This window comes from Rhipicephalus microplus, chromosome 3 (assembly GCF_043290135.1).
Source record: "Rhipicephalus microplus isolate Deutch F79 chromosome 3, USDA_Rmic, whole genome shotgun sequence".
NCBI classification, from domain to species: Eukaryota; Metazoa; Arthropoda; class Arachnida; order Ixodida; family Ixodidae; genus Rhipicephalus; species Rhipicephalus microplus.
Genome location: NC_134702.1, coordinates 160849023 through 160865975, shown reverse-complemented (window position 1 = coordinate 160865975; position 16953 = coordinate 160849023). Strand labels below are relative to the sequence as shown.

Here is a 16953-nt window from a genome sequence, read left to right as displayed (position 1 = left end):
TAGTCTTTTTTTTTTCCGAGTACACCTATCAACAACTCAAGTGTCAACACTACAAGGCTTGCTTGATGACAGGTTACTGATTATAAAACTACTGCATGATATTGTCACGTACCTTGGCATTTGTAAGAAACTTGGCATTGACTTGACTCACCTTGGCATTTGTAAGAAAATAGATGCTGCAGTTGCAGAGAAAGTGCTGCTCGCCAATAACTACCAGTAAGTGAACAGTGATGTTTGCGACGATGATAAGAATAAAGTTGCAGAAAACAAATTGTAAGTCGGCGAAAGTAAATATTGCTTTTATTTACAGCTGTACAGTACGAAAGCTTTGAAACTACAGACAAAATACACCATAACTTTTTTGGGCCGGCTGATATGTTTGACTTTCACCCCAGCTAACATCCTCAGCAGTAACATGGATGCGAAAATAAAGCTACATGCAAGCAAGTGCAACGACAGCCCAAAACAATGCTGAGTGCAAATTACAGTGGGCCATATGTACAGTTGAGAAATCACAATTTTATAAAAAGCACAGACATAAATACTGCTTTACACAAGGTCAAAAAGCCAGCAAAAGTTTCTACAGTACATACAAGCTTATTTTGAAGCAAGTCACTTATCTACAATGCAAAAAGAAAGCAGTGCAAGCCCATCATCGTACATTACATTGCTTTCAATATCTTTTGATGCAGTTCTGCATATGAAGCATGAAGCAAAAAAAGATAACTGCACCAGTAAGGGGTGGAATATTTATACATAAAATGCGCGCTTCACTTCAGTTTATGTTCGGTACTAGCATTCTCAATAAAACTTGGTGTAGTAAACTTACAGTATACACAGCCTATTTCAAGTGCATAGGACAAGGCAAAACGTGCAATTACGCAGCTACGAGTTCTAGTACCAGAGGTATGTATAAATAGTATGTCAACGCTTTTGACATGCTAATAGCTCATGATTTTGCTGTACCAATCCTCAAGGACCAAATTCCAGTAGGATCCATTGAAGCAATAACAAGTAGTTTCGTGACACACACATGAAAGAGCAAAGAGCATGTTGTATGCACACAATTTGCACATAAACAAGACAGCGCCATTGAGGAACATCGTAACAGCAGGCGAAACTGCCGCACTTGCACAAGCTTTACGCAGGGAAGACTTGTGACAAAGTACATCAGTAGCAAGATACTTGGTATTTTTGCGAATCCAGCTTGAAAATTGACTACGAGTGTCGAGCGCTTTGCAGATTTTTGCCCACACTAATAATATAAACACCGTTAACACCATAATGCCAACACAAACTTGGCAGTCTGCAAGAAGAAAGTGAATGACGCAATGGAAAGCAAGGCTTGCACAAATAACCGAGCAACTAAGCACCACAAGTTGTTTAGAAGGGACAAGGAAGCCTCGAGTTTGATTGTTACCTAATGACTTCCTGAACACGGCATTGGGCGTGTCCATGCTCTGTCAATGCATGCCAACCGGTGAGGTGCATATGAGTAACATCAAGAAGTTTTCGCAGTAGTTGAGCCGAGTGTGGTATAGATTAGTGCGAGTGCCCTGATGCGACTGGCATCACTCTGGCTTCCACACTAAGCAAGGTAAATGTGGTACCACACTAGTCCTTCAAAAGGTGGTGGCATTTCGTAGTGTATGCACCAACAGCTGCGTCCACTAGACTGCCATTGTGAGTCGTATGTCTGATAAATCCACTGTAGAAAAATGTGCCCGGCAACATGTGCGGGACTATTTATTTACTGGTGGTAAAAAAATTGGTAGCCACACTTTGATTGACTGTTAGAGCCTTTCCTACCTTTTTAAGCTTGTATTCTAAACTCTGCATGACTGACATTAACTTCATCTAAAAAAATTAAAAAGTCCCGATTTTGGCACTTTAAGACAACTAATTCTTAACTTTTAGCCCATTTGGACAAAAAAGTCGCATGTAAGAGGTGTTTCATGAAATGTGGTCAAACTTAATTTGGAAACAAAATGATATAATATCTGGGGATTAATGTCCCAAAAGCACGATATGGTTATGAGAGACACCGTAGTGGAAGACTGAGAATTTCGACCACTTGGTCAAAATTTTTAAATCTAAGTACACCGGCCTCGAACAGTTTTTCCTCCATTGAAGATGCAGCTGCCACAGATTTTGAAAGTATAAGAGGTGAGACACTGATAGATACAAGTCAGCACTCTTCAAGTGGTGCATGCGTTATTTTTTGTGGTTTTGCTTAAGTAAATCTAATTCAAACTAGGATTGTCGTTCATGTGTCTTTGAAATATGTTTTTTTCGAAATTGCGACCCTATACCAAATTACTTAGCTCTGTCATTTCAAGCTTAGTTTTCTGTTAATGCAAGCACCTTGCAGATATAGCATGTATGGTAGGGCTTACGAAGGATTGTGCACCAACGTGAAAGCTACTGTGCTTCATAAAGGACCATTACAAGAAGTTGTCAGTGCTAAAAGACGCTAATGCTGAGGCTTCACCAAGGAAGATAAATCCAAAGCAAAGCTTTTCAACCCAGGTGCGAAGTTTGTCTGGGTTCACAACAGTGATAATGACAAATAAGCCAAAGTCGGTGTTTCTCGTTGAAACGATAAGATCTGAAGGTCAGAGGTTCAGTTGCTTCCAGCAGCAAGTTTTCTGTTGGACAACGTTTTTTTCTTCACATTTACATTGCAATTACTTCTAATCACATTCCAAGTACCGTATTTACTCGATTCTACCGCGCCCTCGATTGTAACGCGCACCCGATTTCCACCGCGAAAAAAAAAAAAAAAAACGTAAGACATCGATTGCAACGCGCACCCATTTTTTTTTTTTTTTTGCTGGCCCGCACGATCACACCACTCGAAAAAACGATTCCTTTCGGGATTGTCTTCCATTTAAATATGAGGTACGGGCGAAGCTTGTGCCCATCTGACGTGTAACAGAGCATTGCCGTCACTGTAGTTTTACCGTGGACCGATGTCAGCACGCGAACTTGCTTCGCCCCCTTCTCGACAGTTGTGGTGCCAGGCATGTCGAAGTAAAGAGGCGTCTGATTGGCATTCCCGATTTGCCCAAGCAGGTAGCCGTTGTTGCGCCGCAAGTTTAGGACGAACCTCTGAAAACTGTAAAGCTTTTCATCGTACTTCTCCGCAAAAGTTTTCGCATATGCATGTTCCCCTTCGGAGGGAAGAGCCTTTCCTCTTCATATAGTTAATTAGCCAGCACCTGCTCGCTTTAAACAGGCTCCGCATTAGACTTTTTTCTAAGACTAATTGCATAGCCCGCACTTGGAGCAGTTCTGTCATGGGCCGCTGTGCCGCTCGCTCCTCAAGCACATACTCGCGGAGCAGCTCTTCAATTTGCGGAAACCGACCCTGCTGTGGTCCACTGAAGCCTTTGAGTGAAGCTTTGCTGTCGACAATCTTCTGCTTTTGTTTCCCCCGGTCCCGCACGCACGTTTCGAGAAGGACCGCGATGCGGCCCGATTTCCGTCCGTTTCTGCACACGCGATGACTTTTCTTTTAAAAGCGGCATCGTGGTGCACTCGAGTTTTTGGAGTCGGCCCTTCCACGTCGTCGATGCTAATGCACTACTAGATGACGAACTCCTCAGCACACGTACGAAGTGTCGCACATGGTAAACACATAGGCAGAAATAGCCGACGCACCATGCCACGGAGGAAGCCTCCGTGCACCATGCCGACGCACGTAGGGGGCGGCCATCTTGGATTTGCGATGGCAATAGATTGACCGTAATTTTTTTGTTCGTACTCGATTCTAACGCGCATGCGATTTATGAACTCGCTTAACCGGAAAAAAGGTGCGCGTTAGATTCGAGTAATTACGGTACTTTCCTTGGCATCGTGGTCTGTCAGTTATCAATATTGTGCCTAACAAAGAAAAGCAAGACCTTAAACTTCCAACTCCTTTCCTTAGGCCACACAAAGATAATGAGATGATGTATGCATCTTTCACTTGTGCAATCGATTCAAAAGGCCTGGTGATGTCCCCAAACAAACCTTTCACTTACACACTCACTCACAAAAACCACACAAACACACACAACATCGTAAAACTGCTAGTAATCTCAAGCACACAACATGCAAGTTATGTCAGTGCAGTGCATATATACAATAAAACAAACATAAATAAACATAAATAAAAATGTTGAAAATACTGTGGCAGCAATATTGTAAGCATGAGCCTTTAGAACCATAGCCTGATAAGCCTCCAGGTCACAGTCATGGTGCTAATCTTGCCAAATGTGACGTGTCTAACAGTGTCCTGTGTGCAAGCAAGCATAGTCGCAATGCCTTGCCCATTTTCCACAGTGCCAACAGTTTCCTCGAAAAGTTTACTTAGTACAAGACAACATATTGACGGAGTCATGGCTAGGCTTAACTTCGCTCGCGGCACCGTTGTCCAAGACAAATCCGCACTTTTTGAACAAGGACATCACACTAGAACGCATGCGAAAGCAAATAAGCTGCAATGTGCCTCGTCGCAAGCAACAAACTGCATTGCCCGCTCGCTCCTCGGAACTGTGGATGAGCATTATACGCATTGGCAATAGACACCTTGGCGAAGTTTGTTGCACAGCAAGTGCTCAGGGCACCGATGTAGCCAACAGTTTTGCATTTTGGCATCAGAAAATGCACGACCACGCATGCTGTACACCAATTTTCAGTCAATATAATTGTTACATTTATTATCCAAAAGTTCGAACAGTTTGAATAGAAAAATCGCGGTGCAAATTGAATCGAATGGACAACACCATTCAAAGACTATTTCGGAAGTTTGAATACTAGCACACTCTTACCTGTTCTCTCTTGAAAATTGTTTGTTTACTTTTCCTGTCATTATTTAGCCTGAATTAATGTGTCGTCTGTACTTTAACCGATAAAAACGCTTACTTTTGCCAGCTGCACGAGAATCAGTATGAGACTTCAGATGTCTGTCGTCCGCTTAACTGTCCATTACGCTATATACGTATCACTGAACTGTAGCCTAAATGCCAGATAACAAACACCTGTACGCTAAGAACAACTGGAATGATTCAGAATTGAATGGTGCATAACCGCGCTTCACAATTCACAAAGACCTGCCGTGTTAACATAGCAGCCAAGTTGATGCGCTGTTGAGCTTGAAGGCGAAGTTTTGGTTGCCAGCTATGGCACAAGAATTTCGAGGCACTGAAATGCAAGAGCGCCTGCATAGTAAGACTTGGGTGTGTGTTAAAAAAACCCTGCTGGTCGGAATTTTAATGCTGAGTCCTCCACCAGCTTATGCCTTATAATCATGCTGTACTTTGGCCACATAAAACCCCGCCACTTTAATTTCTACTTTGCATTTCATAAACAGGAACATAATCTCCAGTGTTGCATCAGCATAAATTGAAATTTATCGCGCCATAACTGAGAAAGAGTGAATAGTTTTCTGAACGAACTGCAAGAATTCGATGTACTTGATTGGCAGACTTCTGTTGAAATTTAAAAAAACATGCCATTGGAACGCTTCCACCATTACACCTCAAATAAACAAAGCCTGCAGTTACCTTTGCTCAGATTTTGCAGTACAGTAAAATCTCAGTAGAATGAACTCCACAATAAAGAACTTTTCAGATTAACGAACTTTTAAAAAATCTTGCACCGACTGCTAACAGTTTCAATGTAAAATTATTTCACTACTACGTACCTCAGAATACTGAGCTTTTCAGAATAATGAGCGTTAATTTAGTTCCGTGTTATATTAACAACACCTAATTACTACAAACTCATATTCTGAAATCTGTCGCGAACATCGAAGCGCTACACAAACAGATGACAAAGCGAACGAACGCCTTGATTCTCGGAAGACGCGTGACGATGCGGAGAGAAAAAAAACGAAAGGCCGACTTTCTTTTCTTTATTTTGTTGAAACACCGACGCTGCAGGTTTACAAGCGCAGAGAAAGGGGCGAGGGCAACAAGAGAGGGCAAGGTCAGCGAGGCAGAGTGGGAGTTGCAGAGCAGGAAGCATGGGCGCGGAAAACCTGAGACAGCGAGGGAGCAGAAAACGAAAGGTAAGGAATTTTCTTTTTTAACACTTTTTTTTTTCTTCGGAAGAGGCGATGACAGCCGCGAGCGACGCTTCGGGTTTTTCTTTCATGGTCACTTCTACATGCGCTCTAGGAGGCCTTGTTTGTCAGTCGTGTCTATCTCTTTTCGGTGATTACTTATCGCCTCTGCAAAGCAAGTCGGTGTTCGTGTTGTGGTGCTACTACAAATGAGTTCATCTCTGCTTGCGACAAGAAGCGGAAGCAGTTTTTGCTAAGCGAGAAACTGGATATTCTTCGGCAACTGGAAGGCAAAAAGCAGGCTGTTGTGACCAAAAAACCAAATCGCGCTACAGGAATGTGGATGAGCTGGAGGCCTTCGCACTGCAAAGTTTGTGTTGCACGCGTAAAGAAAAAAAAGTAAACATGCATTTTTTAGTGTTCACTTTGTAAAGGTAAGTCATTTTGGTCAGTGGAAATGAACTATTTATAATTAATCTTTGAACTTTCACTATAACGACCTTTCAAAATAACAAACAAATTGCCGCGGCCGCTTCAAGTTCGTTATACCGAGATTTCACTGTAGTATATGAAAAACTAAGGCTCAAAACTTGAACTAGAAGTATTGTAGAAAGCGGCTCCATCCATTTCTTAGTATGCCAAATAAAGAGACGTGAAATGTTTACTTCGGCAGACTTGTCTACTTAATTCTGATATACCATCAGCAGCGAACAAGCAGGAGAGCCTTCCAAGTCGTTTAGTGCGCTGCTCTCACATCTGCAGTGCCTTAATACTAATGCGTAATAATTATATTAGTACTATGTTTGTCTAAAACTGATTGCCACGGCATATTGCCCAAATCCAGCCATTAAAGACTGCTTTCTCCAAGTAACCAAAGTTAACCTTGAAGGCTCCACTTTCTGCACAGGGCACAGGCCAAAAAAAATTGTAATACGTTGCCACCACTATTTCTCCGACATCGCTTATTCCTAGCACCTCTGTGCTGATCCCACATAATGGGCCTTAAAGCAATGTGATAACAGGAAAAAATAAAAGATGGGTGCATTTCTAGTAATAAGAAATTAATAATACAAAGATAAAGAAACCCTACTGGAAGATGTAACAACTACTTGTTTGCTATGCCTGACGCCACGTTTCTTAACTTCCAAGGAAACAAAACACCGGAAATATAAGCAAAGCAAATTCACATGATGACAATACAGTTATTCGTGCATTCTTTAAGCAATAAGTCAAGCTCATTACATGCTTTACATTGTACACTGGTCATTAGCACTTTTCTTAATTGTGAATGAGTGCTGCTGCAATAAAGGCCCTGATCATTTCCTTGGAGCTAAAAATAACAGCAGAGCTCTGTACTGGTCAACAAACAGAAACTGCTTCGTTTTTTCGTTTTTCATTTAAAATTGGTTAGATGACCCACAGTTGATGCGTTCAAACTCAACAGGCACATTTCGTGTAGGAAGCCTTGTGCAAGAGAAAGAGTGAAGGCAGAGGCGACGTGGTCGACTAGAAAATGATGCTATCTGAACCCCCCTACATGCAAGTGCACTTTAAGCCAGAATACAGACCTATTCGCTCTATTGCTTTGGATGCTTCTTCACAGCACAGTTGCCAGGCTTAGCAATAGATATTTAAATATATTGCTCCTTGCCTCCATCTAAAATCAAGTAAGCTATGAGGGCACGTTTATCTCTTAGCATCGAAGCGACAAGATTGGCAAACTGCTGGTCCAACCTTATCCAACCCAAAGTATGGAGTGGGAAAAAAGAGGAAGGAAGCATATGCAAAAAGTGCACCGTCACATTCAATGCAATAATCGAATGACCAAGTCAACTGTAAAAGAAAATAAAACATTCACGAGATTCAACAAAAGGAATACAAGGAAACACATGCCTTGGTGAAGAAAGAAACTCGTGGTCAAGAAAAGAAAAAAAAAAAAAGACGCTGGATAAAGAAAACACTCAGCTTTCTTCAGTGCAGCATAAATGTTAAAATTCATGCCTCATTTCACATAGCCCCAAAACAAAATAGCTTCAGGCAGGGGCAGGATTTATATCTGCTCAGTTCAAAGGCAGTTAGCCAAGTCATAAATTAAAACAAGCTGCCAAATAACGAAAAGCCCATTTTAGTGGACCACTGAGCAAGGAAGACTAGTTGCGCCCTTGGAGCACCAAAAACGGATATGGTTTCATCGTCCTTAAGGGGCTTAGGTTATGGTGACGCACCTTTAAAGGAGTCAAAACAAAGCGCATTCCGCAACAGCATGCTGAAGGCTAACATCACACCCTATAAACACTCCCATACGGGGGTTGTCAACATTGCAGGACGAGTGGGGTGCTGCTCCGATCGAAGCGCCTGGAATAAACAGACCTGGTGGATGGCCTACAGTGCATACCAAGAAACCCAAGGAGGGGTGTGCCGAAGAGGGCTTCTCAGGAGAGCTCGAAGCCCGTGTTGCTGGTGATGGCGTAGCGAAGCTTGTCCCGAAGTGTGCTCTTGCGCTGGTAGTTGGGCAGCTTGAGCAGGTTGAAACAGGTTGAGGACGTCGGTAGTCGGTTGACAGGGTCCTTCTTACGGATAGTGAAGAAGCCTCGGATTACGCTTCCAATGGTGTCACCAGTGTCCTGCAGAGAGTGAAACGAAATGAATAGGCTTGTGCGAATATTCAAATGCTTTGAATATTCAAATATATATTAAAGCATTTAAATTCACTTCGATCCAAACGTATAACTGAAAATTTCAAAGTATTCGAAATAAACAAATATATGCATAACAGTCTGCATGTAACGATCTATAAAGGTTGTATCACTGCAGTGCTAAACTGTGAAAGCACTTATCCAGGTGCATTTCAGACCGCACGTAACTCCCTGTAATGGTTTTTGACTGCAGTAAGTAAGCGATAAACCGTGGAAACACCTAATCAAAGAACATCTGCACTGCCGCAAAGCCCCATTATAAGGTCAAATGAGCATATTATCCTGTCATCGATTCATCACTTTTTAAGTTCAAAAGCTTATTATACCAGCTTATGCACTCTAAGTACAGTACAGTTTAAAGCACAACAGATCTTATAGGTTATCACTTGCATTCTACCTAAAGTGAAATCCTTCTGCTAGTCAAACTTGTTTCCACTTTTCTTGAACCAAAAACAATGGCATTTGCAAAGGCTTTGTTTCAATTTAAAAGCAAAATATGGTGCGGGTTAGTTGGGTCATGACAAATATGCCAATTTTTCTGTATATGTGATATTCAAACTCAATTCGAAATTATTCAACCAAGATTACTATTTGGCTTCAACCTAAAATGCGCTACAGTCAACTGCCGATTTTTCGGACCCTCTAGGGAGCGAAAAACCGTCCGAAAATTCGGGCAGTCCGAAAAAATGAATGCAAGCAAAAAAAACGCATTACTTTACTGATAATTTTCAATGCAAGCAAAAAAAACGCACCATTTTGATAATATTTCTCAATGCAAGCAAAAAACGCACCATTTCATTGATATTTCTCGGATCAAGAGGGTCAAGGTATCTCGTAAACTGTTTGCTTTGCTGTTTGCTAAATCGGAAACTGTTTGCTTGGAAATGCCAAACTCCTTGCTCACGTCAGCCTACGATCGGCCACTCTTCACTAACTTAATAATGGCGGCTTTCTTCTCCATCGTTAACCGACGGTACTGTTTTCCGCGCTTCGATGCCATCGGCGAGAACGATGAAGGCGGAGTGGGGGCCTTCGCAGGCAAGCGAAATCCTCACAATGTGAACAAAGGAGTTTGCTGACGAGCGTGGAAGCACCTAGGCTTAGCGTTGCAGAGCACACTTCACACGGTCGCACAACCACGCACTAGGCAAGCCAAACTGGTAGGTGTTCTGTGGCCAAACACCATGTGGGCTGCGTAAACAAAACAACGCGACGGTGCCTCGGGTACTCCAGAGGTGGCGCTGGTAAACATTCAAGATAGCCAGGGTGGCCAGACCAAATTAGTGTGTGGCGGTTAGTTTTAGTTCGAAGTGGTGAAACGCTTCGCGAAAGCGCTGCGCGGGAAGCCAGAGTGGCACGCACGAGCACAAGCGCTAAAGCGAAAGGAGCTTTATTGGCCCCAAAAAATTTCCGGGTGGATAGTTTCGATTGTCAGCAAAGCACCCTTGCACGATAAACACGGCCAGTGTTAGGAATCTCGGAGGCCCTGTGTTTTTCTCCAGTAACGATCAATGAGTCCAAGCAACAGATGCCGCCACAGTAGACTGGTGCGCTCATCGCGTGTGACGCAGTTGTGATGGTTTCCACTGGAGGTCAGTGGTGGTTTCCGACCTTCCGTCCCGTCAACAAGTCCGGAAAATTGGACTCCGGGGGGTTCGAGCGTCTGAAATTCCAGACTTCCTTATACATTGATTCTATGGGGCTCGTGGCGGTGCCGCGAAGATGTCCGAATTATCGGGCATGTCTGAAAATTCAGGTGTCCGAAAAATCGGCAGTTAACTGTATCTGCACAAGCCTAGAAATGAAAAACTGCGAGATATATGAGTCGAGACTGCAGAATACGAGGCAGTTCAAACTACAAACTAATCGTGCTACAGATTTGAGAAAGATAGCTACCATGCTACAGCACTTGAAGCGAATGCACTGTGCCCTCTTAACCACAGAATAAGAATGACATTAAGAACTCTTCATAACATACTAGTTTTGTACGTCTCGAACAGTTAAAGTGTAGTTATTATTACAATAATTACGAGAGTGTAACGTCCCAAAACGACGATATGATTATTAGAGACACTGTAGTCGAGGGCTCCAAAAATTTTAACTGCCTGGGGTTATCTAATGCGATTCGAAATTTAAGTACACAGGCCTTAAGACTTATCACCTCAAATGAAAACGAGGCAGCCATGGCCTTAAAATCTAGTTGTGACAAATCCTCACAAGAACTAATATATTCCCCGAGTGCTTATGTCATGTTGGATCATTTTGTGCCAATCAATTGTGCATGCCACGATTACTTCTTGTCGCGTGAAAAATAACTGCACCTTTAAAAGTCCATTATCACTCATGCCACACTGTGGTGCAAAAAATCTGTATCTTTAGCAGCACTAATAGCCTATCGATAAGGCTAATGATGCCAAGAGAAGTATAGGGGATGTTATTATAAGTAATTGTAATGTAAATGCGAAGAAATAAAGGTGGACGGAAAGATAACTTGCCACCAGCAGGATACAAACCAGAGACCTTCGAATAATGCGTTTCATGCTGTACCACTGAACTATGGTGGCAGTCATCCCACCGTCCACTTTATAGGGCATATATGTGCATTTAAACATGAGAGCATCAGATAGCACCGTCTGTATCTATTGCGGCGAGTATGCAGAACTCCTTTTAACAGTGATCTCCTTTAGTAAACTCCTTAGCAAGTGATCTTATTATGAGCTGGCAGGTGACAACAAGACACCTACAGTTGAACACGGATATATCGAACCCACATGTATAGAATTTTTGGGTATATCGAACTCATAAGTTATCCCTCGAAATTCCTTTGTAAATGTATAGAAATTTGCACGTTTATATCGAATGGTATTTCTATCCGCCTCCGGATATATCCAACGCCGCGCGAGCTGGAAGGTGCGCTTCGGCATATGCCGCGGCCCGCGATATCCGCAGCGACGGTGCTCCGCGCGCGAGCGCGAAATGGTAGGTGCGCTTTGGCACTCGCAGCCCCCAGCGACCTCCGCGCTGCACCAAGCCTCCGCCAAAACCCGAAACGCTCGAAAAAAAGGTAAGGGCGAGAAGGCTCGGACTGCAAAATCTCTAACTTGTGAAACAGCTTTTTTTTTCTTCGTTTCTCTTTCTTTCTCTCTTTCATGTTTTCTCTGCTTAACCATTGGCAGGAACGAAGGAGCCAATGCCCTCCTCCTTTTGCCATATCTTTTACTTCTTTGTTGCTATTTTGCGAGTTTTTATCAGCCAACCACAGCTCGCACCTTTTGCTGTTGCCCTCGCAGGTGGCCATCGCCTCGCTAGGGCTGTGTTGCTTCCATACGTGCGTCACCTACGTACCACTGCATGTGCAGCATTTCTCTTTTGCGTGCGTGGTGTGCAAAGCCGCTGCGGACTCTTCGAATTGTCGACTTTTCGTGTAGTTATGGCCAGCATCCAGAAGCGTAAGACCCTTGACTTTGCGAGAAAGTTGAAGGCTATTCAGCTTGTTGAGGCAGGTGAGAAATGTCGTGGACGACTTCGTGGACGACCACGACGTCCACAAAGACCGTCGTGGACGACTTCGAGATACGACGGAGCACTCTGAGTACATTGTAGAAGAACAAGGCAGATGTCAAGGCAAAGGCTGCGGAGCAGCGAACTTTGGGAGCATGTCATGTGCGCGCTCCTGCCCACGGATCCTACGATATATGCAGAATACTTGAATGCAATGGCTTTGCAAATGTGATAAATTATCCTACTCATATTTCACTTGACTCAACTACACTGATAGACATCTTCATAACTAATATTGAAAATACACATTTATCATCAGGTGTTGTAGGCATTAACGTTAGCAATCATCTCCCAATATTTATATTACTTAAGCAAGCCATGTCAACTAAAAGCGCAAATAGTACACGTTTGACCGTATGAGATGTAAATGCACACAGCTTAGAGAAATTTCGTAATTAAATATCGCTTATTGATTGGTCACCTTTACTGCGTATTGCTGACCCTGAAACTGCATATGAATATTTTCATGAAAAGTGTAAGGTTGCATATGAGAAATGCTTTAGGTACAAGGTTCTTAAACCTGGCCGCAAGAGTAAAAAGCCCTGGGTCACAAATCAGTGTTGACAGAAAATGTGCATAAAAATTCCCTTATTCCATAACTTTATTTCAACACGGTCTGAAGAAACCTTGCGTCAATTTTAGGTTCAAAGAAATAAAGTTAACAGGCTTTTACGTAGGAAGAAAAGAGTACACTTGCAAAGTTTATTTACCGTTGATGTTACGACAAAGTCTGACATTCTTTGGAAGCTTATTAACACTGTTCTTGGCGAGGTGACTGTAGGGAGACTATTATGGAGATAACACTTGATGGAAATATAATATCAGAAAAAGAATTAACGGAAACCTTCAATGACTATTTTACCAGTTTAGATCCCAATTGTTTGAACTTAAGTTCCCGAACCAGTCATTCTGCATTTTTGGCTTCTGCGACTCCTAAGCAAATAACTAACATATTTTTATCTATCACAAATACCAAATGTTGTGATGCTCATGGCTTCAAGATCGGGCCTACAAAGTATGTAATAGGTGCCATCATTCCGGCCTTTACACACATTTACAATCTGGTTTTATTCTGTGGTACTTTTCCAAAAAGCCTTCAGACTGCTAAAGTTATAGTGTTACACAAGAGTGGAGATAAAAACGCTTTAACTAATTATATACCAATATCAGTCATGCCAATTTTTTCAAAACCGCTTGAAAGATTTTTCATAGCCGTATTTCATCCTTTATAACTAAGCATACATTAATGACCAATATGCAATTTGGTTTCCCCAAAGGTCAATTTACTAAAACAGCCCTGCTAACACAAAAGGAAATAATAGTAGAATGTTTCGAACGTCAGCTCTGTACATTGGGAATTTTCGTAGACTATTCGAAGGCATTTGACTGTATAAACCATACCCTACTTTTAGAAAAATCAAACTACTATGGCTTCCGGGGAGTTTTTCTGAAATTAACAAAATCTGACCTTCAGCACCGCATGCAAAAAATGGTAATTAATATTTACACGTCCAATGTAAAACCACTTGCTGCAGGAGTACTACTGAGAAGAATCTTGAGTCCATTGCTTTTTTGCATTTATGTTAATGATTTAGTGAACATTGATCATGACGTAAAATTTAAGAAATATGCAAACGACACTACAATTCTTGTAACTGCGAAGGATGCTGAGGATGTCATGAAAAAAGCCAACGTAGTACTATTAAAACTGTCATCTTGGAGCACAGCAAACTCATTGAAAAACAACGTTAATAAAACAAAAGTCGTACTTTTTAGACACAAAAATCAAAACATTAACACTTCAATAAGTTTACATCTCAATGACTCTGTTCTGCCATTCGTACCCTCTTTTAAATGTTTTGGTGTCCTATTTGAGCAACATCTATCATGGAATGATCACGTGCAAATGGGGGTGGGTAAACTCTCCCAGGTGACTAGAATACTGTGCAAGTTGCGCTTTTTCTTCCAGAAAGTGTTAAACTTATATTGTAGAAATCCCTGTTTCTATCATACATAAGCTACTGTCATCTCGGCTGGGGCACTACAACACTTACTAACATTATTACCCTCCACAGAATGCAGAAAGAAGCTGTGCGTTGTATTCTAAACGTTCCTTACTTAACGCCGAGTCCTCTTTTCGAAAATTTGAATCTGCTACCAATACCTAACAGAAGCTCCGAAATATGGAAACTACTGAGCTTCAGAACAAATTATGCCTACCAGATGTTACGTTATAACTTCCGTACCACTTAAGCATGAACAACGTCATACAACTTTCCATGTGATAGTGTCAAAAAGTGAACATACGCTGTCTCTGCAAATACCTATGTGGTAGTGCCCAGAATGCGGTATATATTTTTGTATAAAAAATCCGTTTCAACTTTTTTTACAACTTCTGTTCATCAACTTTTGTATAGTCACTCATGTGAATTTTCTTTGCTTACTTTTGAATTTTTCAGTATGTACTGACAAGTAATGTTTATATGTTTGTTTAATCTGTATTATGAGCTTTGTCACTACCTTATAATTTCTAAGTTCTGTTTCAGTGTTGAATTATTGCTCTCACTTGTTGTTTGTTTCTGCCTGGAAAAATTGGGGGCATGAACCTCGTCAAGCCTTGCTGGCTTTTTGTTTATGGTCCTCAACATTGTCCAAATGTTGAAAAAAATATTGATTTGATTTGATTTGCACTCTTTGCCTGCTTTTTAGAAGTGCGTGCGAAGAACATTCCGGTAAATGGCCCAATGCTCATCGCCAAGGCCAAATGATTTGCCGCTGCACTCGGTGAAACAACTTCGCCGACAACACAGAGTGGCTTCACCGATTTAAGGATCACTACAACATCGTTGGCAAAACCATTTCTGACGAAAGCGAAGCTGTCAGCAGCCAGGACATCCAGCAGTAGATTACAAAGGAGTCGCCAGAAATCTCCAATAAGTTTTCTCCCGCAGAGATCTTCAACTCCTGGTGAAACGTGAAGACGGACACAGTGGTCAGCTGCTTCCGCAAGGCAGGCTTCAAGACTGTGAAACTTGCGAAAACCGCTAAAGACGACGACGAGCGCACAGACTATGCGTTTCGTGAGTTGTCGTCCCACTTCCCGGCAGCAGCTCGACACCAAGTGTCCGCGAATGATTTCGTGGAAGCTGACTGCAACGTCCAGGCCGTTGCGAGCCTCGCTGACGAGGACATAGTAGCTGCGATCGCAGGGACTCTGGATGCCCAGGCCAACAGCTCATGTGACGAAGAAGATTGTCCAAACGAGGCGTTAACTACACGCGCATACTCCACCGCTGAAGTGGCGGCAGCGTTCAGCGTCATTCGCTGTTGTATTGGCCACATGAAGGGAACTGGGCTGTCGCACCTGGACAGCCTTGATAAGATCGGGACTGGCGTCTTCAACATTACAAATACGAAGCAGGCCAAGATAAGCAATTTCTTTCACACAAAGAAATCATTCTGTTCCAGCGTGTGTGCGGAATTAGTTGTCATTCTTAAATGCTAGGCTTGGGCGAATATTCGAATGCTTCGAATATTCGAATAAAGAGTTGCATATTTTATTTTGCTCCAATTTGAATTTGATTGATATGTGGGGTTTAACATCCAAAACCACCATATGATTATGAGAGACGCCGTAGTGGAGGGCTTTGGAAATTTTGACCACCTGAGGTTCTTTAACGTGCGCCCAAATCTGAGCACACGGGCCTACACCATTTCCGCCTGCATCGGAAATGCAGCCGCCACAGCCGGGATTCGATCCCGCGACCTGCAGGTCAGCAATCGAGTACCTTAGCCACTATACCACTGCGGCAGGGCCAGTTCGAATTTAAATTATCGAATATTTTCTAAGTATTTGCAATGAACGAATAGGTGTATGTTAGTCCACATGTCACCACCTATAGGTGTGATTTCACTGCAATGTAGGAGTTCTAAACCGTGAAAGTACCAATTAAAAAAAAAAATTCGCTATGCCACGAAGTCACCCTTCAATTTTAAAGGGGCCCTGCAACACTTACTGAACATGGTCAGAAAACGCTGCAGATTGGTAGTCGAGGCTACCAAGAACACGCGAGGCAAATATTGTAGTGCAGCGCACGGCTTGTAATTCCCAATAAATTTTCAAAGCTAAAGATTGCTTTTTCCCCTCGGCAAATGACACTACAAGCTCAAAAACCACTTTCCACAGCCAAGAAGAAATATATGATTCTGGTCACAGCCATTACCTGATTTGAGCATGGCGCGCTTGTCATTACTGGGGCCGCCACTTGTCCACGAGTATGTGCGCAACTGCACTGAAAAGCCGCATATTTGAGGAAAAAATAAAAGAGGCACTGAAGGTCACGAGGTGCATGTGACGTATTTTCCTTTTGCCATGCCATTCCTCCCTGCTTAATTTCGAGCTATTTCGTCGGGACGAGAAGAGAGAATGCAATTGCAGCGTGCGACAAATTTTGGGAACTCCTCTCGTACTGAACTGATTCTAGAAACTTTGCTGCGGTAAATTTGTAAGGCAACAAGCAGTTTACTGGCTCCATGACTACTTGAAAGAAAAAGTGTTGCAGGGCCCCTTCAAAGGAACATGTTACCCTCAAATCAATTCTTCATTTTATTAGGCTTGTTATGATGGCTTTTATGATCCAAGTATAA

General features: G+C 42.4%; 1 protein-coding gene across 3 annotated transcripts in view; it reads right to left on the bottom strand.

The window, feature by feature from the left end:
• Window positions 1–271: 271 nt before the first annotated feature.
• LOC119170409 (ubiquitin-protein ligase E3B-like) overlaps window positions 272–16953 on the bottom strand; it is a 127372-nt gene continuing 110690 nt past the window's right edge. For all 3 annotated transcript variants that reach the window (XM_075890386.1, XM_075890385.1, XM_075890387.1), the window contains one exon: window positions 272–8673. In XM_075890386.1, the coding sequence (XP_075746501.1) occupies window positions 8482–8673 (192 nt within the window). In that variant the 3' untranslated portion in view covers window positions 272–8481. The remainder of the gene's footprint in view (window positions 8674–16953) is intronic.